At 45.9% G+C, this 24,962-nt stretch overlaps 1 protein-coding gene across 1 annotated transcript; it reads left to right on the top strand.

The window, feature by feature from the left end:
* Positions 1–394: 394 nt before the first annotated feature.
* Positions 395–20,616, top strand: nradd (neurotrophin receptor associated death domain). Its single transcript, XM_088928988.1, has 6 exons — positions 395–1,078; positions 12,361–12,493; positions 13,220–13,585; positions 16,438–16,660; positions 17,743–17,885; positions 18,551–20,616. Exons 1-6 carry the CDS (start codon positions 1,028–1,030, stop codon positions 18,862–18,864), a joined length of 1,230 nt encoding a protein of 409 aa, XP_088785114.1. The 5' UTR covers positions 395–1,027; the 3' UTR covers positions 18,865–20,616.
* The last annotated feature ends 4,346 nt before the right edge of the window (positions 20,617–24,962 follow it).

The following is a 24,962-nucleotide window of genomic DNA, read 5'->3' as shown; positions in this document are numbered from 1 at the left end:
TAGGCCCTCTAATCTTTGGATTGCCTCAAAAAATCTCGCAACCATTTTAAAATTTTATTTGCTGGGACTCCCCCTACCCCCCCCCCCCCCCCCCCCCCCCAAGCACGCACACGGCAAAGAATAATTATTATATATGCCTCCAGACTGAAGCGAAAAAAGATGATTGAGGAAGGAAACGGTGTCACCAAAGTGTAAATCTTTATTCGCATGCAGTACAATAAAATGCACCAGACTCATGCTTAAAGCTCATTCCCTCCTCTCTTTCCTGTTCAGACTTCAACTTCTATCGCAGCTCCTGCCGTCGCCGCTTTCTTCGAATTACTTCAAAAGCAGTTTATTATTACCTCCAGCAGTCGGCCAATCGGTGCGCACGGAGAACTCCCACGTGACGCGCTGACTTTTGGGGGGCAGGAGCTGACGGATGAGCTTTCGGGGGGCAGGGAGACTTGAAATTCTGGCCAGCCGCGCTAGTCTCCCGCTGGCAGCCAAAGAAGACAGGAGGGACAGAGGCAGAGAGAAGGAGAGGAAAGCACGGAAAAAAAACGAGAAGGCTAAAATCCAGTCTATATGCATGTTAACAAGAAGAATGATTGCAGCCTAAATCGGAGTATTTAGGAGGGCGATCTGGTTCTGCTCAGAGAAAATTGGCCGTGGAAGAAACGGAGCTTTGCCGAGTTAACCATTAATTTTTCCATCAAGACGCATTGCTTTGGCACTCAGACTGCATATTTACAAAATTAAACGCGTGGATATTTGTACCTAATTAACCCCATGTCTGACTGAGAAGTCCACTCCTCGAAATTGTTTCATTTTTTACATCTGTGTGTTCGGGTTCCTGTGGAGCGCTTTGGACAAGATCAGAGGGTGTGCGTCTTCCTAGCAGATTTGCTCGTTAAAAACCCAGACAGCACGCTAACAGAAATACGATCGGCCAGCACCGATTTCGCCAACAACCCTGGGTCTGCTGGTGAGCTCCGGAGTGAGACAGGCGTAACCCCAGCGCGTTTCCCGAGAGTGCCTGGCTGTGATGGCTGTGGAGAGGGCTGTGCTCCGGGCTTGGACCCTGGTACTGCTCCAGGTAGGAGAACTACCGCCGCGCTACAGGCAGGGCAGCGGTGTTTTGCGTGCGCTGCTAAGCAACACCGCGGCTCTGTTTAAAATCAGGTACCAGCAGTTCGGAAGCTGCGTTCTGCGCTCTACAATACAAACAGCACCAGAACTGGCTTGCAGAACAGACATCGTGGGGGGGGGTTCCATGTAAAAAAGTACGCATTTTCATCTTCTGGTAGGGAACGCACACACAAATACAAAATCCGCGTGGACTATTGCACAACTGCTGCGATCAGGATTAGAGCATTATATGTTTGCAACAGACATTAAATAAAGAGTTTAATTAATCACAGCTCTCTTTTCCACTGATATAATTTGCCTCTTGCTTGATTCTTAAATTAAAAGGGAATGTTTGGAAATAATTGAATCTTTATACATTATTTCTTAATGTTGTCGGAATTGCAGTTATGAATGCTGCCAAGGGTACTATATTCATAGGTAATGTGTAGTATACTTTATCGACCAGTAAAGACGGTGATGAAATACATATGTAGGTTTATATCCGTTAAACATTGGAGCCTCGGATTGAAGATTTTGCATATTTAGGGAAAAAATAGAATTGGGAAAACTATGTGGCGTCCAGTACCTGTATAAATGTTTGCCTGAGTCTGAGTTTGTTCGAGCTAGCGCACTCAGCAGTAAGAATGAATGCCACCGAAACCAATCCTCACCCGTCTGTTTCAGCAAGCCTTTTAGTGACTTCTTAAACTGAGGCTCTTCAGTACGTTCCGGGGCTGCCTGTCTCTCTGCTTTCCTGTTTGTATGATGCATGGCTCGTAGCGTGTTGTCACTCTCGCACACATCTGCTGCGAGCTGTCTTCCAGATGTTGGGGTAGCGGTGACATCCTGCCAGCTAGACTCCAGACCGGCCGTGTTCACTCTGTACTGTCTCACACAGAGGAGAATGAGGAGACGGTTTCCGAATATTCAGCAGGGAGAACGGGATTAGTCGATAAAGCTGAGGAAAACGTTATCTCCACTGCTTGGGACTAGGGGTCGGGGGAGAGTTATGAAAGGACAGCTCTCCGCTATACCCCTGCGGGAATTCCAGTGTCCTTTTCCATCACAGGGAGTAAATTTGCGTACTTGGTATTTATTAAATGACTTTTTTTTTTACCAGTGACTAGTAATAAACATCCACGACAGAAAGGGCTATTTTAAAGTCACGCATTTCGACGATGGCCCAGGGTTTACAGGTCTAAAAACAAACTGTGAGTAGAAATTAGTGGAAATACTAATATTTTAAATAATATTAAAACCGGTCATTTATAGACTATCAACAAACGACGTCCGTTGTTAATAGAAGCTAGTGCGCTATTTTGTCCTTAATGAAAAATTGATTTACTCACATCGGGACAGGTAGAATGATTTTATCGTGTTTCACTTTTTTCCATTAAAGTCAAGAGATAATATATAACAACCCCGATCTGACGTTAATATAGCGCAAAAGTACCGACATCCTTCCGTGAAAATACGTGCTGTTTTTTCCTGTACTTTACCTGTATTTGTATCTAAAATTGAATACTTTTTTTCCAGGCCCCAGGTTGTATGCCGTGCAATTTGTGTTCTCTTTATTGTAGCTCCACGAAGCTAATTTTGTGGGCTTGGGTTATCAAAGTATCCAACTTGAACATAACTTGGAAGTTGGAATGAGGGTTGAGTGGTGGAAAATGATTCATACCCCTATTCGAGTAATTAATCTCTTCTATCAGATTCTTGCGTGGGAGTTGTTTTAAGAGCCCTGTTCGGAAATAGTCCTGGATCACTGCTGAATTGTTCCGCACAGGCCTGAACACACCCTGCATCTTCAGACAATACTCCTGTCCGGTCATGCTTTGTAGAAAAGGATCTTTTTGTCGCAAGAGCACACTGAAAGAGCGTATAGTTCCAAGTCACGAACTAAGCTCCAAGTTCATATTCTAATAACTAACCAGAACGATTTTGTGGAACACTCTTACATGGAAACAATGATAGGTGGTCAATTATGTGTCTAAAAAATGGATACAGATTCCAAAAGGTTATCTCGACTTCGGGGTTGCAAGCAAAAATTATTTGATGCAGGTTAAATTCAGGTCCCAACATATTGAGCACGAAATGTGAACTGACTACTGTCATTTAGGGCGTATAATGATGTTTTGAGTTATGTCAGAATACAAATTTAGAAACAAAAACTAGAACCAGTGCCTGTTGTTCTTTCTTCTTGACGGGAATGATTTTTGTTAGTATGTTAAAATATCGTGCTACCAGTTCTGCCCATTGTTCGTGTTTCTACGAAGGAAATTCCAGACAGCAAATCCAACCACTTTGATGAAATAGTAAATCGTGGACTACATACAACAATTTTCCGTTTTGCTTCAAGTTTGGAAAGAAGGACTAGTCGGATAATTGATGCGCTTTTTATGGTGTTCAGCAAAACGTGATTTACGAATCACAATATAAATGTAGGGGTTTTTTACATTTATAAGACGACTAAAGTGATACTGCATGCATAGGCGTCTTGAACACAATGAACTGTGTGTAGTCGCAAAAGAGTCAATCATACTCTAGGAAATCACCTCAACAGTTTCCAAAACTGACATAAAAAGCATTTGCTAAATGTTCAGGTTATCTTGTCTTCGGGACACACAAATGAGGGGCACACACTGCCTACGGGCACTAAAAATCCCCCGATTCCCCCTAAATCCCCACGTTCATTTCGACTGTTTCCCCATTCTTAACCCACCTCCCTTATCCTAAGCAAAGCGCGGTGACGGTAAAAGTATCACTGGGTTGTGGATCCGGATGAGGGTAACTACCATCCAGTCTGTGTGTAGAGGGGATATAAGCAACGAGGATTTCCATTTTAACCGCAGAGCCGCTGTATCCGCGGGGGGTGGCTGCCGTTATCCAAATGAACTCTCGACCCCTCTTAAAATGAGATGTTTTTGGAACGACATTAAGAGCGCCTGGAAGTAGATTGCTTTTTAAGTCGAGGAGCTCAGAGGGGCGGAAACAAAGTTAGCTACGTTAATTTTCGGGCGCAAGAGCAGTTTTCTAAATAACCTGGCTTTTGTCAAGAGATGAAAATAAATCGAGTGGTAAACGTGAAACGTGTATTTTTAGAATTGTATTAATTTCTTTCTGGTCAGATCAACTTCTAAAGCGGTACCACAATTGTCCTCATCCAGGCATACACACACCCTGTTTAAATTTCACAAATCCGAGGTGTAAGTGACACTTCGGTGGGAATTACAGGGATCAGCGTCAGTAATGCCTCCTAGGGCGAGACCGGCTGGACTGGATGACTTCCGAGCACGCTTTGCTTTCATCTTATTCAAGTGGAAACGTTCACGTTTTGTCCGCTTGTGCGCATCTGTTCCGGAGAATCTACCCAGTCTCCTGCTTTCTAGCGCATACTCACAAACCTGGCCAGCCACCAGCGCAGGTTTTCTACAATTCTAGCTTAATTGTCGAGCAACTAACGCGAGGTTCATTTGGCAAACCTTCAATTTCATGAATTTAGAAGTGGAGAACCCCGAGAGACTGAAGGCTATTGATTTTGTTCCATTCAATTGCATGACACAACAAAGCACACACTTAAGCACGACATAAAGAAGTTGTCTTCAAGATCTTTAGAAACTGAAGATTTAAAGGTAACTATTTAATCTGAAGGACTGGATCTTATCCAGACCCAGCTGGGTTACCCCTGCACTTTAGAGACTTGTGTATCAGAAAGGCATTGTGTTAACTTATTTCACGGTCAGACCCCTCTGGCAGTGTAGATGCAAGATGCTTTTTGTGTTCTTTCCATTTGCTGTTTTTGTTACAAATTCTGAATCATTTGTAGAGTTTTCAAAAGTGCTCGATTTGCGCTCCAGGGGAATGTGAAGGGAAAGACCGTAACTGTCTGACAGTAACATGGTGTCTCAGTTTTCCGGTTGAAGAAGTTAAAGTCAATTAAGTAATGATACATCAGACTGGAATGCAAACCGCTAGACACGCCAGCCTTCTGTGAAGCCTTCAGTAAAATCTTTTCACTGGGGGTGCTTAGCATGGATTCGGAGCTGGGGTGTGATTGTGGCTTGATGTCTGTCCCCAGTGGTGCTGGTGCTAGATATACACAACAGTATCTCCACTAGTATCTGGTTTGAGCAACAGATGGAGAAAAATCCTAGTGTTTCCTAAGATCCTCAACTGCTACAACTGCTATTCTGAAAACAGTTTGAGCACTGTGGTCCCGGGTTCGAGCCTGGGTCACATCACGAGTGGACCATAACTGGGATTTGCTCGGGATAGGGTAGGATTAGTTGGGCAGGCCTCTCTCGGCTCTCAGCAGCTCAGCGGTGCTGTCAGTGATAGGATGCGCCTCTCCTAATTGGTGGTGATCTTCCAGTAGTGGGCGGTGCTGCCAGTGACTTGTAAACTCACGATTGGCTCGAAGATGGGCAGGGTCGGAGGACTTTACATCCACTTCCTCGTTCTCCCCCTTGTGCGACCACAGGATTTGAGAAGCAATAAAACCCATACTGGCATATTTAAAATCTAGTAGTCATAACAAAAATAATTCAGGTGGGTAGCTGCGTCAGCATGTGTAGGCTGCAAAGGAAAAAGTAATAGGTTTATTCCATGCTGAAAAGAGAAGAAAGCGCAACGTTTCAGCCGTGGAGTTCTTCACACACCTGAAGAAGGCTCCACAGCCCAAACGTTGTGTCTTCTTTCTTCTCTTTTCAGCATGGAATAAACCTATGACTTGTTCCTTTGCATAACAAAAATAATGCACAGTTCTTAATTAAAAGCAATAATGGAGGGTATTCATTTCCTTGGTATTTTTTAAGCATATCTAAATGTTGGAAATAATTTGATTTTAGACCAGATTTAAGTATTTAAATATTAATTTCTGCTAAAATGTTTAGTTCTTTGAAAAAAATTGAAAAACTCAACATCTTAAAATTGGAAATTGCTGGTTTTCCAGGCACTGTGCATGTTAGGAGTTGAGAACCAGCTTATCCTTTTAGTTCTTTTTTCTAAACCTAGTTGTGGTCATAAAGGCAACAGTGAAGACAAGTTTTTGGGGCTCAGGACTCGTCCCTTCAAGGTTGTGGGGCCAAATCACATGGGGTGCAGGTCTTCCCTTGAGTAAGGCTCTTTTCCCCGGCTTTCATGAAATTCCCTGCCTTTATAAATGGCTACCAATGCCATTTTGTTTTTGATAAAACATCAGCCAGGTTAATGGCAATAATAATGACGGGGCTAAAAATGTGGGGTGTTGTTTCTCTCAGGGGGGGAATGTGGTCAGCGCTGTTTCAGGTGGTCTGATTGATTTGATGATTTTCCATCTGACTCATTAACCAGCCTCACCCTTGTTCCGGCTAGTCTTTCGGGAACACTGCTGGTGTTCGCTCTTTGATCCTTGTGTGGAGATGACATTTCAGTCAGCAGCGAGCAGCTGCCCTTGAGCTCTCCTCGCAGCTGGAGGGGTGCTGGAGGACGGGGCAGGAGGGGTAGAGGGGGTGGTGTTTGGGCCCTGGTCACTGCTGAGGCTTGTACTGAACTGTGCGGTGGACAATCTTGCATATGGAAGCAGTTTTTCACTAATCTGACTGAGGAAAGAGCCCTTTCATCCTGAAGACATCATTAGAACCTCTTTCTGGTGGTTGAGGTTGGAGAAGTGACACGAATAAATCAGAGGAATTTAAATGTCTGTGTTTTTCCCCCATACATTTCACATATAGCTGCTGCTTCATAATGCCAATTAGGAAATGTTCATCTGTGGCATTGGAGAACTTCAAGTGCTTCGCCTTGCGTTGTATTGGAAACTCTGAACATGGCCCTCCCCCCTGCCATCATTATGTCTTTTTTTACCCTTTAAAATAGCAGCTCCCCCCTCCCAGAGTTTCCCAAGCCTGTCTGAGATGCAAGACTGCTGTGTGAATGATGTCTCCTCTCTGTGTCAGAGAACTGCAGTCCTGGTTTCAGTTAAAAACTGCCCCCCCCACCACCACCATGACTTTATGAGCGTGTGAAACGCCTTATTTGGAAAGGCGACTGTGTAAGTAATGCCAGCCCTCGAAATTGGCCCAGCACACCCTACGGCTCTAGGGCTACGCAGAAATGCCGCAGTATCCCACCTTCCGCACTCTGTTTTTAGACAGCGATAAAGGCCTCGCTAGGTCAGACTCCCCCGCCCCCTCCCTCCCCAATATTTATATTAGTGATATGGGAGCCCCGCTATCTCGTCTGGGAAACACAATCCATCTTGTTTAGTGATTTAGATTGTTTACACAGTGCAAGAGCCTGGTGAGTGTGCACTCTTCTCTCAGCGAGATCTGCCCTTCCAAAACAGGAGGCTTTTCTGTCTAGACATCGAGAGTCTGGCTTGGGCCTAGTCTTTACATCCAGACAGGACAGAGATGAGGATCTCTTGCCTGGAGGAGTCCTGTGTGGATTGGGAGGGCACTCATGGAAGTGGAAGGCCCTTCAAGGTCTAAACAACATCTGTAAAAGCCTGTGGTATTTACGAAAGGGGGCAGTTGTTTGAAGGTGCTGTGCTTCAGGGTCAGCAGTTGTATCTGAACCAGATGAACCAAACCATAAAAGACCTCCATGAAAATAAGCATTTTGAAAATCCTGGTTATTGCCCAGTATATCTCTGTGGAGTGGCACACTGGATTGCTGTCTTACAGTGCTGGGGCCCCGGGTTCAATTCCAGACTTGGGGTGCTGTGTGGAATTTGTGTGTGCTCCCCGTGTTTATGTAGGTTTTCTCCAGGTGCTTTAGTTACCTCCCACAGTCCAAACACATGCTGGAAGGTTAGTTGGCTTCTGGGAAGATTGGCCCTGGTTTGAATGTGTATGTTTTTTGTCTATGTCCTACATTGTACTGGTGTCCCATCTAGGGTGGCTCCTGCCTTGCACCCTTTGCATGCTGGGATAGACACTGGCTCCACTGCGACCCTGAACTGGATAAAGTGGTTAGAAGATGGATGGATGCAACTGTGTGTACAGGCACAGACACAGGCAGCATGTGGCTCTGTACTCACCTCCATCAGCACAGCTCTTTGGGTTAGAAACCTGATTCATGTCTTACCTGGTGCCTTTGTAGAAAAGTTGCTCTGACAGTTTCCAGCGAGATCATTTTCCATGCTGACTACCTAATCAAAAGAACTGTAGGATAGTGATGCTGATTTTTTGTTCTGAAATTCCTAATTCCAATCAATTTTGTGGATTAACAATAATAATAATAATAATAATAAACTATTTTATATAGCAACTTTAAAGGTGGCTTCTCAAAGCGCTTTACAGAATGACAGCAACAACAATAAAAAAAATACACAAAATAAGCAGGGTGAGAATACACAGTTAGAGGAGACGGTAGTTGGTGGTACTGAATACGGTAGGAGCAGAGGGGTAAAGAGCAGAACCAGTGAAGTAAAGGCTCTTCTAAAGAAGAAGGTTTTGAGTCTGGATTTGAAGGAGTTTCGATAAGGTGACTCTCTGAAGAGACTATGTAATGTTAGAAGCGCGAATCGCCCAACAGCTGGTGTTAGATTATACACAAGACGTCGTGCAGCTTGTAAAACCTGAGATGTCTCAAACCCACTCTGGAATGGGAGTCTTCATTTGCATCCCTGTAGAGCCTTTGGGGTGGGGACTGAGCTCCCTTACCTGAGACGTGCTGTGAGAAATGTAGTTTAGCCTCAGTCCTAATGGCAGTGTTCCTGTTTCTCAGCCCCAGCGCTGAGGCAGGCTGTCTCCCCTCAGGGGAACCGTCAGTCACAGCCAGCAGGATGAAGGCTTGCTTTGTTCAGGGAGGTATTTATTCAACGGCTTTGACAGCCCTGCATTGGGACAGGAGAGTTTAAGCACAGGGCCGGGTGACAGACCGCCTCAGGGAGTGACACGCGCAGACGGGGGGGGAGAAAAGGAAGGCAGGGCATTGGAGAAAGGAAGGGATCGAGGAATTCAGTCAAGAGAGGAGGGTGAGAGGGAGAGAGGTTATTACCCAGAGAGAGAGAGAGAGAAGCTGGCAGCTGTTATTAAACTCTCCGATACTCTGTGAGACACCACTGCCTTTCTTTACAAGTTTTGTTGCAGCTGCATTTTTCCTTACAGTTTGGAATATTTTTTTTTCTCGCTTCTGTATTAAACAGTTGCCCCGCAGAAGTGTGTAGTGCGTTTAATGATTTTATTCATGGTTTTAAGGCGAGGGTCATTCATGGGAAAGCATGCATACATTAATCAGAGCTCACCTTCTGGCCTGACTCCTCCTCTGGTTCATGCTGGCTCTGCTGCTATAAACATGACCTCCCTATACAAAGTTATTTCCAGCTGGTGCAGAGATCCCCACTGGCTACGCTAGACTTTCATAGGCCGAAGTCAGGCACCAGCTTGAGGGGCTCAGAGGGCTGGAGCTCATCCCAGTTTCTGTGGTGTTAAGCAAACTGAGAGTTCAAGACATCTCTTAGATGGAACTGTAGGTCCATTGGAGTTTAGCCTCCCGAAACCCATCTACACTGCTGGGTTCTCAGAAGTAATCAGGGGTAAACTGCTTTTGCTTGCTTATAGGATATAGCTGCCATGAGATGCAGTCCTTTGGCCACAGATAAAGTCCTTGCTCAGTTGTTTTGTGTAAACCATGTATTTGACACTCAGCCCAGAGAACATAAGCCCGTACAAGCTGGAATCTCAATGTAGTGAAGGTTTTCACTAGGACCAGAGTTACGTTCTGGGCTGAATCAAGCAAGGATATCAGTTTGTCTGTTTGCCAGAAATTTGGAAGAGTACATGTTTTCCTTAAGAAAGAATAGAAGTCACAATTCACACGTCACAGGAGAAGTCTGGCGCTCACTAGAAGTGCTTTCCGACCTTATTTTGAATTATTAGGATTTACCACAGTTGGCGTTAGGATAAACAGCAGGTGTAGGCCTTCAAAAGATGCATTTACCCCACCCTTCTGTTTTCAGCAGGGTCAATCTGGTCTGCATTTGCTGCACTTTGCGCATAGTCTGGGTCAAGAAACATTGTGGATTTCCAGCCTGATCTTGGATGTCTCATGAAGTCATGTCCATTCAGTTGAAATGTCCCATGGTCTCAGTACAGACTTGCACACTGAGGTGCTGTTTTAAGCTACTGTCTCGGTATAGCTAAGTAAAGCTGTTCCAGTTGTGACCGAATAGAAGTTTGGTTTTGTGTCTTTTTTCTTTACTCAGGAACATAAGAAAGGTTACCAAGGAAAGAAGCCCATTCGTTCTTTCTAGTTCGGCTAGTTGTTTTGTAGCTAATTGATCCAAGCACATCATTTAGGGCATCACAGCTTCAACGGTGTGGCTGTTGGGCTTGCTTCACACTCCCACAACTCTCTGTATAAAAAAGTATGCTCCCCTCCTCGGTCTCCATTCTAAATGCACTACCCCATAGTTCAACATGTGTTGTGTTTCACACACAATATTTGTTGATTGGTGACCATAGTCGAAATGTGGGCTTCAATGCCAACAGCAGCCAGATGCCCTGTTTTCTTTCCAAGGCTGAGACTGAAAGGAGACTGACCTGCTGAGCTGTCCCTGTTTTTCGGTCTGTGAATCGACCAGGGTTGACCTCTCAGCAGGTGGATATCCAGCGACTGCCTTTGTGAGAGGGGGGTGGGGTTGTGTTGTGGGTTCTGTGGTGTTGAATTGATTATCGACACTGCAGTAGATCGGGGTGGTCACAGTCACGCAGGTTTTACTGGTTTCTCTTGGTTTCATTGATTGGAACAGGTGACAATTTAAACTCATTGCAGTAGCTGAAGATGTCCGTTACGCCAAGATCCTGAAATCAAGAAAACCGCCATCTAAAAGGCCCAGCTTGGCCTGTCCTGGTTTCTATCCCTGTGGTCATCCGGTGTCAGTTCACAGCAGGAAGAGTGCTACATCTTTAAAAGTGGTCATGGACCACCCTCTTAGAGCTACCTCACATTGTTTTATGATATATTTATATTAATGGTCTGGGGCAGGAACTGAAGCTCCCTTTGCAAATTCCATTTTACAAGCTGCAGTCTGTTACCCAAGCCATAAAAACATTAAGAGGATTATATGTGCCTTATATACTCTGCATTTCTTCTTCACTTCCCGTGAGAACAGTCTGTACGCAGTTACACGTAGTGCAAGTCCCTGTATTTCCAAGTTTCTTCCATGTAGAAACAAGGTATTTATCTCACTGAAGCAGCCGCGCGAGAGTGCAGGGACCTCTTCCCAGTTGTTGTTGAATAAGCAGATGCAGAAGTTGTGTTCAGGGGCCCCAGCCTGCGTCTGCCTGGTGGTACAGTTTAACTTGGGGGGGGGGGTGCCGGGGTGATTGAGAGGCGGCTCTGATCTGCGGGTTCACACATGCTCTTTCAACTCCGCAGACATCAGAGGATTTTTTTCTTGCTGTTTTGAAGTGGAGGGGGGCGGGTGGTGGTGGTGGTGGTGGGGGGGGTGTCCTTGTTAGACATCTGTTTGTTCTCGTCAGCCCAGCCCAGAGGCAGTGGGTGATCTTAATAAATATGTGCATGTCTAAGATGCCACTGTGGGGGGCGGGGGGGGGGGGAGATTGGGGAGAGGTGTTAAAGGGGCTGAGGTGGAGAAAGCGCTGACCTACACAGACACACCTGCAGGGCTGGCGGACATCAAAGACTGCCCTCACCCAAACACAGATGCATGCGCTGGGCCGCCCCCGCTAACTGACACCCCGGCCTCAGGGCCCATCCCTGCGGTGATTCACTGACACACACAGCAGCTGTGGGGGAAGAAGTTAATAATAATAATTGCTTACACTTACGCAGCGCTTTTCTGGACACTCCACTCAAAGTGCTTTACAGGTAATTGGGGACTCCCCTCCCCCACCACCAATGTGCAGCCCCACCTGGATGATGTGACGGCAGCCATGGTGTGCCAGTACGCTCAGCGCACATTTCTTTTCCTTTCCATTTGTTCTCTGTGAAACCCTCTCAGTCACAGCTTCTTCGTACCAGCACGCACTTCAGCCCCCTCAATGTGGGGTGCTAATTCTAAAGATGCCCACGAGCACTGCCGCAGAGAATCTGGGCACGGTAGGGCACACCTGACGCCTAGCGCAGGAAGTAACCAGTGTGTGATCCCTCAGTGCAAGATACAGCGTCTTAAGGCCTCGTGTTTCTGTCTCTCCCCTCCCAGAGGGAACGTGTCTGAAATGTTTGATTCTGGGGGTGCCGTGGCCCTGACTGTGACCCCCCAGCAGGCTGGCCTGACGGCGAGGTGGGTGTTTGTGTTGGCAGGTTGCCCTGGGAGACGCCTGTGCCAGCGGCCGCTTCACTGTGACCGGCGAGTGCTGTGACCTTTGCCCCCCGGGGTTTGGCGTCGCTGTAGAATGCGGGCGAGAGAACACCAAGTGCCAGCCGTGCCAGGACGGTGGGTACCTGTCTTGGGGATTTAGGGTAATGGGAAAAGGAAGGTTAGGTGGGGAGAGGAGGAGAGACCAGTAACACCAGCATAAAGACTGAATTGGACAGAAAATGTGCTTTAGGTACTAAGGCAAGCTCTGCTTTAGAATTGCAATGCAGGTTTGTTCTCTTCTATGCCCTTTCGTGAGTCAGATTTATTTGAATCAGAAATCGATTTGGGGGGGTGCTCTGGTGTGAATGTGTGAGTTTGTGTCTGTCTGTGCCCTGTGATGGACTGGTGTCCCGTCCAGGGTGTATCCCGCCTTGTGTCGGCTGCTTGTGGGATAGGCTCCGGCTCCCCAGCAACCCCACTATGGTACATTGATTGGAGAAAAGTCAGACCCAGACCTAAGGACACAGCCCCTCCTGAGCCACTACAGGCTACAGCTGCATCACACTGGATGCCTGGTCATCCCAAGCTCCGGCCAGCAGCTCAGTACAGTTTGTTTGCAGTGCAGTTCTTTTATAAACACAGTAAACTCATACCTGCTAGCTCAATGCGTTTTCCTACTCTCTTAAAAAAATCTGTTCTACTTAAAACTGCATTCCATGCTTTTTTATTTCCTATATTAATTTTGAGGCTGCTTGCATAACTCCGGAGACAGTGACGCGCTGAGCTGGTGCTGTGTGACCAGAGACAGAGGTTGTTTCTGTCAGTAACCCCTCTTTGCTGTGTCTGTGCTGTGTGTTGCAGGGGTGTCCTTCTCGGTGTCGGGCAGCGCCCCCTGCCAGCCCTGCTCTCGGTGCCCGGAGGGCATCCCCAAGATAGGCGGGTGCTCCGCTGCCCGAGACACGCAGTGCGACTGCGACGACGGGTTTTACCTGCTGGGCCAGGGGAACCACTCCACGGGGCTGTGCGCCCCCTGCAGGGTCTGCAGGAAGGGACAGGGTGTGGTGCAGGCCTGCGGGCCTCTGGGGGACACCAGGTGCCAGGCCTGCGGCTCCGGATTCTTCTCAGAGGAGCACAGCAGCACGGAGCCCTGCCGCCCCTGCAGGGTGTGCCTGGACAGCGAGGTGGAGATCCAGGCCTGCCTGCCGCACTCCGACACTCTGTGCATGGGTAAGAGCGTGCGCTCACAGCTCACAGAGCCCCGGCACGCGTCACGATGAATGAGCCACTGTGGCACAAGGCCAACACGTGCACAAGACGAGCACAGATAGGAGCGGACACAAGCGTACCTAGCTTAGATAGCTTGGCTCTGTGCAGACGTTCATGCTAAAGGCAGGTATTTGCACCACAAGTGTGACAGGAAGACTTTCAGAGTGCCCATTTTCACAAGGCAGGGTTTTGTACCTCAATGGATTTGAACCCCTTTTTCCTGCAGAATTATTTGGTGCAAGTGCATCGACAGTGGGTGTTTAATATGGAGGCATGTTTAATACTGTGACTATCACCGAATGTGAAATACTTAGGTTCGTTTTCATTTGATCCGGTGCACTGTAGGAACAAAATAAAAGATTGAATTAAGCTTTAAGTGCAATCTGTTCAGATGTAGAACTGACAGTCAGATAATTTCCTTGTATTTTAATTGTCACAAAGGTCCTTAGACATGCCTGTCAGAAACAGTCCAAAGCCACAGAGGTCTGCTTCTGCAGTGGAGACTAGACGCGCCATGCTCTTAATACATCATGTCCTTTTCCCTGGTGGTACCAAAAAGTCTTATAGATCTTATAGATCTGAAAGCCAAGATGACCCTGGCTGACAAATGCCCTCCCTGCCATGTGACACTCTGCCCATTGGGTACCACCACTTGGGAAATCACACTTGGCGGATGAATTGGGCTCACACTCGTGAACTCTGGGTTCATAGAGCTCATCCTATGCTCTGAGAGAGGGGGCGTCAATACTGGATGCGCCAATCAGGATCCCCCGGGGATGTGGCACCACTGCAGTCGCCTCACTGTAACGCTCTGTGTCTGACCAGTTGACCCCTACCGACCAGCTGCTTGAGACGTGTACACTGAGCTGCCTGTTAACCCACACAGAGCACTAACACAGCCAGCAGGCTGAATAAGTTCATGACCCCATGCCTTTGAGCAGCTGAAACAGGCTTCAGGCTCCTTTGATCCTTAAATAGTTTGTCTCAGAGAGGTTGTGTGTAATGCTTACTAAACCACTTATAAATTAGTTATTGCTCATCAATGCATCATGGTTCAGGGACAGTTCACGGACAGCCTGTCTTGACATAATGTTTTACCTTTCGACTTCTCCACTGTATTAGTTATTATACCCTGATAAGTAGGGAAATAGGGTAAAAAGTTATGACACTCAGTGTGTGCATTCGATCAGTGAGAATAGTTTCTGGTAAAAGCAACACACTTCATGACAGTGTGCTTTGTCAGCTAGCTGTTCAATACCTAGCCATCCTGAGGGCGAGAAGAGGTCATTGGAAGTACTGTTACTGATCTTGTTTTACATGCAATGTGCTAACCAGAGTGAAACATGCTTCCCTTACCTAAATACCCAGGCCAGACCCCTTTTTGGATAGTGTGGGATAGTGGAAAGGCTGCAAAACACTTGAGAGTCTAATGCGTGAGCAGTCTCCCTCCCCACCTACTCTTGTCTGCCCATTAATATCAGCTCAGCACACACACACACTGCTGGACAGACAAGTGCCTCCTAATAAGGGCAGGACAGAGAGAAACAAGACAGCAAGTATACTTAAGCCTGGTTCACACAATAGAATCGGCTACCAAAGTATTCCTGCGGTCAAGACAGGTACTTAATTATAAACCATGGGACCCCATTTGGTCACATGACATGCTCAAATTGGGAGTTGTTCTCTCGCAGTGTGAACTAAGCTTCGACCTCAAGCTACCACTTCGCAGCAGCAAGGGTATTGCTAAATAACTGCAGCTCTGGCAGGCTGATGGTGCGTTATTTATCTTCTTCAGCTTCAAAGCACATAAAGTTAAAGGACTAGTCCTGTTGCTGCCATTATCGATAATAATGTATTACATAGCCTGTTCTTTCAAACGGATAGTTCCGGTCCTGAAAGCTGATTGGCTGACGCGTGTTCGAAGCCGTGCTATAATCTCTGATATACGCACAGCCTGGAAGGAATTTTGACTTTTCTCTGTGTGATAAAGAAATATCAATGCACTGACTGATGGAAAAACAGTCTATCAAATCAATTGCATAGGCAACAATTTACACCAACCACTGCCTTTGTAGCACAATGGTCCAGAAATAATCAAATTCGGTTAGAAGCAAGGGAGAGTATGTCTGTTAGTGGACATAAAAACGAGAGTTCGCTAAGGAGTTATTAGAAACCCAATTTCCAATAAAGCGACTAATCGCTGGAGTGATATCCTGGCAGGCACTGAGACTAGCAGCAGTGGGAGCACTGCCACAGCGAAAAAGAAAATGCCTGACGAACTAGGGATTGGACAGTTTTTCAATGTTTGCACGATCAATGGAAATGTTCAAATAAATGTGCATAAAATCATTTATTCCTTTATCATATTGGCTAAGTAATGTCCTCTCTTTGCTAGTTAATGTTACTTATGGTTGTGTTTCTGCATTGCGTAGCAACGAGGGACTATATTCTCTGGTGGAGGAACGTAAAGAGCTTAATTTTCATGTTAAATCAATTTTTTAATTAAAATTCATTCAAAACAGCAATTGCATATTTGGCCACCATTTTATAAAAGCAATAAGGCACTCGAGGCCTGTGCTGTATCGTGAATATAGTCACAGTTAAAAGGGTTGCCGGGCCGACGCTCCATGTGGGGCCTAACAACGCCTTTTAACTGTGACAATATTCACGATTTAGCACGGCCTCTTGTGCCTTATTGCTTAAAAATGCAGTATGCATCGTTCACCATAGCACTGTAGACCCATCTTACTATTCCAAAGATTCTGAACAGCACTGCTACAACCTGTCCTATTTCTGCCTCCCTCTTCCTCCAGATAAGAACCTGCAGATCCTGACTCGGCCCGACTCGGACAGCGCTCAGGAGTCTCCCCGCCGGCAAGCTCCTGAGGGGGAAGGAGACGAAGAGGGGTCCAGCCCTCCCCCTGGCTCCCCGAAATTCACTCCCCAGGAGGAAGGTGGCAATAACATCATCCCGGTCTATGTCTCCATCCTTTCCGCCGTAGTGCTTGGGCTGTTGCTCTACGTCGCCTACAAGTGGTGAGTCTGTGACACAAAATAAGTTATAGCCTTATGCCATGGGTCTCCAGACAAACCCTCACGTGCTGACTGGGCCTAAATACATCCTCCTCTACCTCACCCGCGGTTCCTCCTTCAGAGGTTTTGTGCTCTCACAGCGTCAGACCAAGACCTGAGAGGCGTTTGCGAAGCTTCCAGAATGTTCTTGGAGGCCCAGAGCTTCTAGAAAGCTTCAATTTAGATTTCATGCACACATTTTCTTCCACGTTACCAATCGCATCTCTCCCATTTCCTGAATATGACTACCCTCAGTAACTGATAACTGTAAACACAGGTGCTTTACGTTTATTTTAATGGTATTACTTTATATAACAGAAAACTGTGCAATGCTGTTCTGATTTTCCGTCACGCTCGTTTGTTATTTGGCATGTGTATGTTGATTTACATGGTGTATTATATATACGCATGGTATATATATATATTTGGAATGGGAAAGCTATTTTCCCAGGATATGTGTTTCTCATTATCCGCTGACAGTTCAGAAACATATCCCCCACGAAAAAGAGGACCTTAAGCATTTCTTTCCAGTCCTGGAAACATGTTATAGCTACTATTCCTAGAACCAACCGTGTCTTAAATGTTTTGCTTTTCAACAACCTTTAAAATTTAAGTGTTACAACTCACTTTTCTGTCTTAACATTTAATTCTAATCGAATGTATCAATCAGTTCCTAAATTTTTCTTCTGTAGTTGATGATTTTATTGTAAAGTGCCTTGAGATTGTGTATCTGCGCCCTGTTGTTGCCAGTAATTAATTTGCCTAATCCAGATATGAAGCTGGAACATAAACCAGGAGCCCCTTAGTCTTTCCAGACAAACAAGTTCACACAACACAGACCTGCACTAACGTGAGTCAAGGCTGTTACTTCTCTGGCTTTCGGCCTTTTCTCCTGGTTCCTGGTTCCTCGCTCTCTCACACGGCTCGGCAGAGTGTCTCAGAATGACACAAGCACTCTACACAGCACACACACGGTTTCCCAGCTGATTGCTGACTCCGAAATCGATCAGCGCAGCCCCCCGTAATGCTGGCCTATCTTCCTGCAGCTGGACCTCCTGCAAGCAGAAGAGGGCACTGGCGAAGGCTCGGGGTGGGGAGCTCAGCGGGGTCCCCGAGGGAGAGAAGCTCCATAGTGACAGCGGGGTGTTCCTGGACACCCACAGCCTGCAGGACAACCACCCAGGCAAAGGTGAGGAGGGACACAGCATTGTGTGTATGAGCATGTCTGAGTACATGGTCTGAGTACATCTTGCCTGCTGCTCATGGTTCACGGCCCTTTTGCTTTGTAATAATAATCCTCACACTTATTTAGCGCTTTTCTGGACACTCCACTTAAAGAGCTTTACAGGTAATGGGGACTCCCCTCCACCACCACCAGTGTGCAGCCCCACCTGGGTGATGCAACGGCAGCCATAGTGCACCAGTACACTCACCACACACCAGCTATCAGTGGGGAGGAGAACAGAGTGATGAAGTGAATTCATAGATGGGGATTATTAGGAGGCCACGATTGATAAAGACCAGGGGGGAACTTGGCCAACCTAGAAATATAGTTTTGATTTAACAAGACTTGATTTCTGCCGGTTAAACCACAAAATCCGTTACTTAGGTGTGCAGTTTCTATAGGCACTGTATATTATATTTGTAAACTATATACTTATATGTTCAATGACATTTTTAGCAATGTTGTGTGATTTGGAAAGAATCAAGCAGAGCTGCTTCCAGCTAATTCCTTTGCAAGCAAGTTCCTTCTTTTTATTTCTCTTTTATCACCGAGTCCAACGCCCGTGTCTTGCCTCGCTCTCTGTGCAGGGCTTGCTGGTAATCAAGGTACATGCTTGGCTCCCCCTGCAGGTGGACTTCGGGACAGCAAGCAGGACAGTCGGCTGTACCTGAACCTCAGCCCCCAGAGGCAGGAGGAGGTGGAGACGCTTCTGCAGGAGGCGGGGGGGAAGGGCTGGCGTCACCTGGCGGCCCAGCTGGAGTACGAGCAGGACCGCATCGACACCTTCGGCCGCGGCGAGGACCCGGTCCACACCCTGCTGTCCGACTGGGCGGGCCAGGAGGGCTCCACGGTGGCCGCGCTGTGCTCGGCCCTGGAGCGCATCGACAGGAGCGACGTGGCCGGTGCCCTGAGCCGCCCAGCTCAGGCCAGCTCCGTGGTGTGAGCGCACGGGGCAGGCAGGCAGCTCCACAGACAATCAGACTGACTTGTGGCGCACGTAGAGGAGGGGGAGGAGGGCCGTTTTCCTGAAATCCCACCACAGTGACCCGGGAATGAAATCTAAAGGGACTCAGGTGGGGGAAGTCCAAGCAACGTGGGGAGGCGAGAAGGAAGAGGAGAGAAATGGCTAAACTATACTAACAAATGAACAGGACATTGCACCGCTCACCTCAATATCTTCTGCTGTTCCTTTACACCAAGGGCACAGTCAGTAATACCCAGGCCAGCTGCCACTGCTGCTCAGCTTTGTTGTTATGGAAACAAACTCTCCAGCCGACCATTCAGGAGCCGGCCCTGCTCTCGCTGCCCCTGGAAAAGCTCTGATCCCTTCCAGCCCAGTGGATCATGGGAAATCCCCATGGCATCATTGGGTACCAAAGAACGTTGTCCAGCGTGTTACTGTGGTAGAGCTCCCACTGCTTTGGATAAGAGGAGAAAGATGAGAAAGAGGAGAAAGGAGGTCTGATAAAGCCAAATAACTAGTTAAGCGAGGGGTCAGATGGAGTAAGGTCTCTGCAGTGTTGGGGCTGGTCCGCCATGTTTGGGATTGGAGATGTCTGTCGCTGTCTTGAACGAGCTTCTTTACCGATGACAATGCAGTAAAAATCAGGTGCTAACCAATGAAACAAAGCCATTTATGCAAATACCAACTTTGTAAGCGATACCCCCCCCCCCATTAAAAAAATATATATTTTCTCCATTTATACTGATAATCTATGAAAAAAGTTCTTACATTTTATCAAGCAGTAACTACCAAAACACTAAACCATTCTTTAAACTGTCACAAATCAAAGTAAATGCATTGCACTGGCCTATGCTCATGTGGTTTAATCTAGTGGGCTGGTGTGCTCTCGGGCAGGAGTCGGGGCTCTTCCTGCTGGTGATTCCTGAAGGGGAGTGTGTCTCGTCTCTGTTCGAACCACTCGTAGGGGCGGCACAATTCCAGTTTTTAAAGGCCACAGCATCTTCTGATTTTCATTCTGTCTGAGCTCTCTCTTTCCGAGTTACCAGTTAACAGCTTACGGCCAATAATTTTGCAGGTACCTTGGTTTTGCCCGACAGCAGCACTGTGAGGCAATGATTTCACGCAAGGACATCTTTGGCACCTCAGTTCAATTCATTTGCCATGATGGCCATTCCTCATGGTCAATATTTTTTAATCTCTACAACTACACTATGTTTTAAATGTAAAGTCTTAAAAGCCATTTCATAGTTTAAAACCCATTCAAGTTACTACCCAGCACCTTTATCTAGCCATTAACATTTTTTTGCATTTAAAATCAGCAGCAGCAGTGTGATGTTGTGATCACTTGTGGCTGACCACCTCTAGCTCAGTGTGCATTCTGGGAAACCACACCGCCATGGCAGACATATTCCTCCCTCAATGCTTCCTCATTTTCTGCCTCTCTCTATAGTCATTGCTTTGCCTTTCTGCCCCTCCTGGAGGTCAGATTGGTAACAAAGTCAAACCAAGGACCTTTGACCTGCAGGGCAAACAAAGTCGTCAGCATGGGTGGCTGTCGACACCCCAGGAGAGAATTGTGGGTATTCCTCTCCGTCTTCCTGAGTCTTGCCCCCCCTCTCCTTCTCCCCAGCCATGCCTTGCGTGTTCTGTGTTTTGTTCATGAGTATGTTGCAGTGCGTTCAAAGTCTCTTTTGTAATGTCTTATCTCATGTTAAATATAAATTTGCAGGATTTGGTCTGTTGCTGTTTTTATTTCACTGCTGATTCATTGAGAAAGGAAGGAGAAGGCAGAGGCCCAGCAAATACACTGAAAATGACAGGGTTATATCGAGTGACCTCATAAACTACACGGCTATTCTGCCTGCTTTCTGCCAAGTCTCAGAACCTGGGAAATGGAACTGCACACATGGCTGTCACTAGCGTTGCCTCAAACACCATGGGCTGGATTAAATTTTGGAAACTACGATTCTAGTCATTTCATGAAGGATTATAGATGCAGAACAACCAGAAGAGAGGTTAATCTGTCCATCACATTTGGCATCCAAGCCACCCCTGGTGGCGTCTTATAATGGAACCAACCTCACTTTAAATAATTGGCAATGCAGAGTTGGGCCTATTAAACAATATTAGAATAACTCGAGATGGCGCTGTGGCACAATGGTTCGGTTTTTATTCCTGGGATATATCCTATCCTGCCTTGTGCCTGTTGCTTACCAGGATGGGCTCTGGCTCCCCTGTATTAAATAAAGCAGTTAGAAGATGGATGAAGGGGTAGAATAACCATCAAAGGTGGTCGTTTTTAGCAAGGTCATCCCAGCGGTGCTGAGACTGTAACTATTTTACAGGAGGCATTTTGGTTTTCCAGTTGGGCACAGCAAATTGTTCCATGACCAAAATAGTTCCAAAATAACCTAAGATATGTATCCTTCAGGCATCTGCAGTGAGCAATCTGGAAACCAATTAGCTGAATTAGCTGAGTGCTTTCATCTCCGAATGCTCCTAAAAGTGAATTGGCTTGTTCAGTTGGTGTCCGCCTGACTGTAGCCTAACACATGGGCCTCTGCACTCACAACTTTGTGGATTATCTCCATTTTAAACATTTAAGCTTGACATCGCTCTCAGATGTTTGCTTATTTTAGATAAGAGTCCTGGCAGGAGCCTCTTATAATGAAATTGTTCCATTTTTAATTCCAACAATTAAGATGTCAAGGGAGACATGTGACTGTACTACTGTGATCTCTGGCCGAAAAACAAAGATTCTTCTTTCGGAGTTTTTCATATCCATTCCAACATTTTTCTTCCCCTAAGAAGCAGAAATTGAGCATTTTTTGTTTGGCTACAAAATACTGGATACACCCTTTCTTGTTAATTGTAGGTTACGAGCAGTAACATTATTAAAAAAAAAATAAAACCTTGCCTATATCCTAAAGGAACAAAGCTTGATGGTATTTTTCTACATTGGATGGTTATTCCACTTTCAAATTGTAAGGAAAAAAAGTTTGCTGATAAGGATTGGCAGGAAATATGTGTCCACAGTAGTTTCTGATTTCTTAAAAGGTTTACTTTTGCTTTTGTATCATAGAAGCAAGTCTGCGTTCTGATCAGAAATATTCTTGTTGTAACAGGAGAACAATGCGACAGCATAGGAAACAGCAAGTGTGATCCTCCAGAAAGAACTGTAAATGACCTCCAGACGTTTTGTTAAAAAAAAAATGTACCCATCATTTCCTTCATCATTATATGCACAATCAATTTGGAATCGGGGACAGCACCTCAGCACTCAACAAAAAATCTGAACCAATCTGTAGAAAAACAATGAGCTAGGAAATGTAAAATACAGCTTGAAGAAGCTACTAGGGTGTTAGCGTAGGTTAGAAATGAAATCAAGGAATGTAATAATAATATTGTACAATGCGCGCATAACTCGTTTAACAATATTCTGGACAATTTTGCTCACCATGTTACAGAAAAGATATCGCTGCTCTGGATTCAGTGAGTCAGTCAGGAGTTCCAACTCAGCGCATGCTGAAGAGATTAGCACTGAACTGAGCAAATTTAAAAATATCTCTTAATTGCAATAAATTCACAAAGTTATGAGGAGCATAAAATAGCTGGGACTCAAGCGCAATGAGGACAGGCATTGTGCTGCTGGAATATTGTGTCATCAGAATGAGCTCAAAGAGTCTCAGAATATGATCAATGTAGGGCCATGCAGTCAGGTTGGCATCACTACCAGTTCTGTAATGACGGCACACTCGTGCTCACACCATGACCTTTAGAAACCAAAGCTGAACCAAGTCCCATTTTATACATCCTTGGGCATCTGGCTTGATAGTGCTCTAGCTGCAAAACACATGGATAAATTAGAAGCTAAAATAATTTGCTTTATTTCAACAAAATGGGTTTCACATATTCTTCTAGTTCAGCCCTGTTCCTGAAGAGGCTCAGTCCAGTCATTCTTACAGGTCACCTGAATCACCTGTTATATCAAGATTAGGCACACTCATTGCAGTTGATCAGTTAAGCAAGGAATGTTTCACTGAAGGAGAACTGGTCCATGAGGGTTGAAGGATTTTCAGATTTTTTTATCTAATGCTCTTTGAACGGGTGGCCCGATTATGGTTAATCAGCTTCTCTGAAATCTGGCCCTTGTATGTGTGTGTCCCGTGACTAGCTAATGTCACATCCAGGGACTACTCTGCCTCGAATCTGTTGCTTGCCAAGATTGGCTCTGGCTCCCCCATTCCCCAGTGAATGATCCTGAATTGGATGAAATGGAAAAAGGACAGGCAGATGATCTCTGATCATAGTTAAATTGTTCCAGGCCTTTAGAAACTGGCTGGACTGGAGCTCTCCAGGACTAGGGCTGGAGACCCTGCTCTGGGCTTACAATATGGTAAGGTAAGGTGACTGAACAAATGGTCTCTAAGCCTGTCCTAGGCAACATGGAGGTAGGCAGCGGTAAGCATCTTTATGTACCAGATTCCTGCAAGATGATGAGGCACCTTTCAATTAACATTTCAAGACCTGTAGAACACACTGAATGGACATCATATCCACTAACTGATTTAATTAATTAAAATCTGAAATGGAATTAAATCCAGGAACAAACACTCTAGGACCCTGGTTTCCTCAATTTCTCTTATACCATTCTGCCATAGAACACATCACAGGTGCTCCCTATCGCACTCCTGACTGTGTGACCTTCATTCTCTGATTGAGAAGTCCTCTCTGCATGCTAAACATGATAAACACCTCACTGGTTTAAAATAATTCACAGATTTTTAAACGGGAAAACACCGTTCTATCTAATGCATTGCAGTTCACAGTACCATTCTACAAGGTCATACCTCAGACTAGGGCGGTGCACAGCGGTGCAGTGGTTTGCATTGCCGACTCTTCACTGGGGCTCTGGGCTCAGATCCCAACCTGGGGTGCGCTCCGAGTTTGTATGTTCTCCCCGTATTTGTGTGGGGATCTTCTGGGTGCTCCATGTTCCTCCCACAGTCCAAGACACACTGGTTGGTTAAGCAGCTTTCTGTAAAAGGTGGCCCTGTTGTGAGTGTGTGCATGTCTACATTCCCTGCGATGGACTGGTGTCCTGTCCAGGGTGTATCCTGTCTTGCGCCCTAAGCAGAGGGAAAATGGATGGATATGTCTGACTACCGGAGGCAGGTCATTTCAATGTGATGCTGCACAAGACTGGTTAGCCTGCAGAGTAAATTGAAACTACTGTCATTTCTTAGGGTGTTTTCTGTAGTAGGAGTCAGTCTTCCTGCAAGGGTGACACTTGCACGTGTTAACACCACAGTGCCTTTTATACCCAGCTCTGCTATTTGCTCACTGATTTACTTTTCTGTTTTGCAACTCACCTATCTGGCTAAATATAAATCAAGGATAATTGTGATGTTTATCTCAGTAAGGTGTCGTGACTGGTAATCCCAGATTGTGGCTTGTCATTGACAGATTGTTTGGCTATAACATCTTGCCAGGAGAGAGATTTAGGACTCTCCAGAAGATGAGTGACTACTTTAATGCAGCCCCTGACATACTGATGGCATGAAGGCTCTGTTCTCCTTATCAGGGCACATCTGTTTCTTTCTGCATATTTTAAAACTGGAATTTCACCAGACCCGATATTCAACAAGGTTAAAGCACGCCATCACCCCTGTCTATCAGCTCTCTTACTGATGAAGTCCTTTCGTGTTGGTGCAAGTCACGTTTCATAAAAAGCCAAAAAATGTTTCATCCATCCCCAAAAAACATTTCTTTTCTTAGAAACAGAAGCTTGGAGTGACATTTCTGGTGCCGCTCCATGCATTCTAAAAGCTTTCTGTGCACAGCTAAGAAACATCTAAACTTAAAAGTACAGTCAGTACTTTCACTCACGCTCGTAAGCTTCGGACGAGCCGAGAGGAGTAATGAGAAATTTATTATGTGGTATTCTGCATGATTAAAATAGGGCTAAAATATAAAAGGATACTGTACATGGTGTTCCTTTCTCTTTTAAGATGTTTTTAATTTACTTTTTTCACGAAGTCTCTTTCCTTAAGTCATTTTCTCCACTAATAAACGAG

Source organism: Atractosteus spatula, chromosome 12 (assembly GCF_055471065.1).
Source record: "Atractosteus spatula isolate fAtrSpa1 chromosome 12, fAtrSpa1.hap1, whole genome shotgun sequence".
Lineage (NCBI taxonomy): Eukaryota > Metazoa > Chordata > Actinopteri > Semionotiformes > Lepisosteidae > Atractosteus > Atractosteus spatula.
This window is presented reverse-complemented; position numbering and strand designations above follow the sequence as displayed.

Excerpts from the sequence above, each read along its gene's own strand:
- nradd (XM_088928988.1), top strand. The coding sequence starts at position 1,028 with ATGGCTGTGGAGAGGGCTGTGCTCCGGGCTTGGACCCTGGTACTGCTC. Across the intron at positions 12,494-13,219 it reads GTGCCAGCCGTGCCAGGACG|GGGTGTCCTTCTCGGTGTCG; the intron begins GTGGGTACCTGT and ends TGTGTGTTGCAG. Across the intron at positions 16,661-17,742 it reads CTCTACGTCGCCTACAAGTG|CTGGACCTCCTGCAAGCAGA; the intron begins GTGAGTCTGTGA and ends ATCTTCCTGCAG.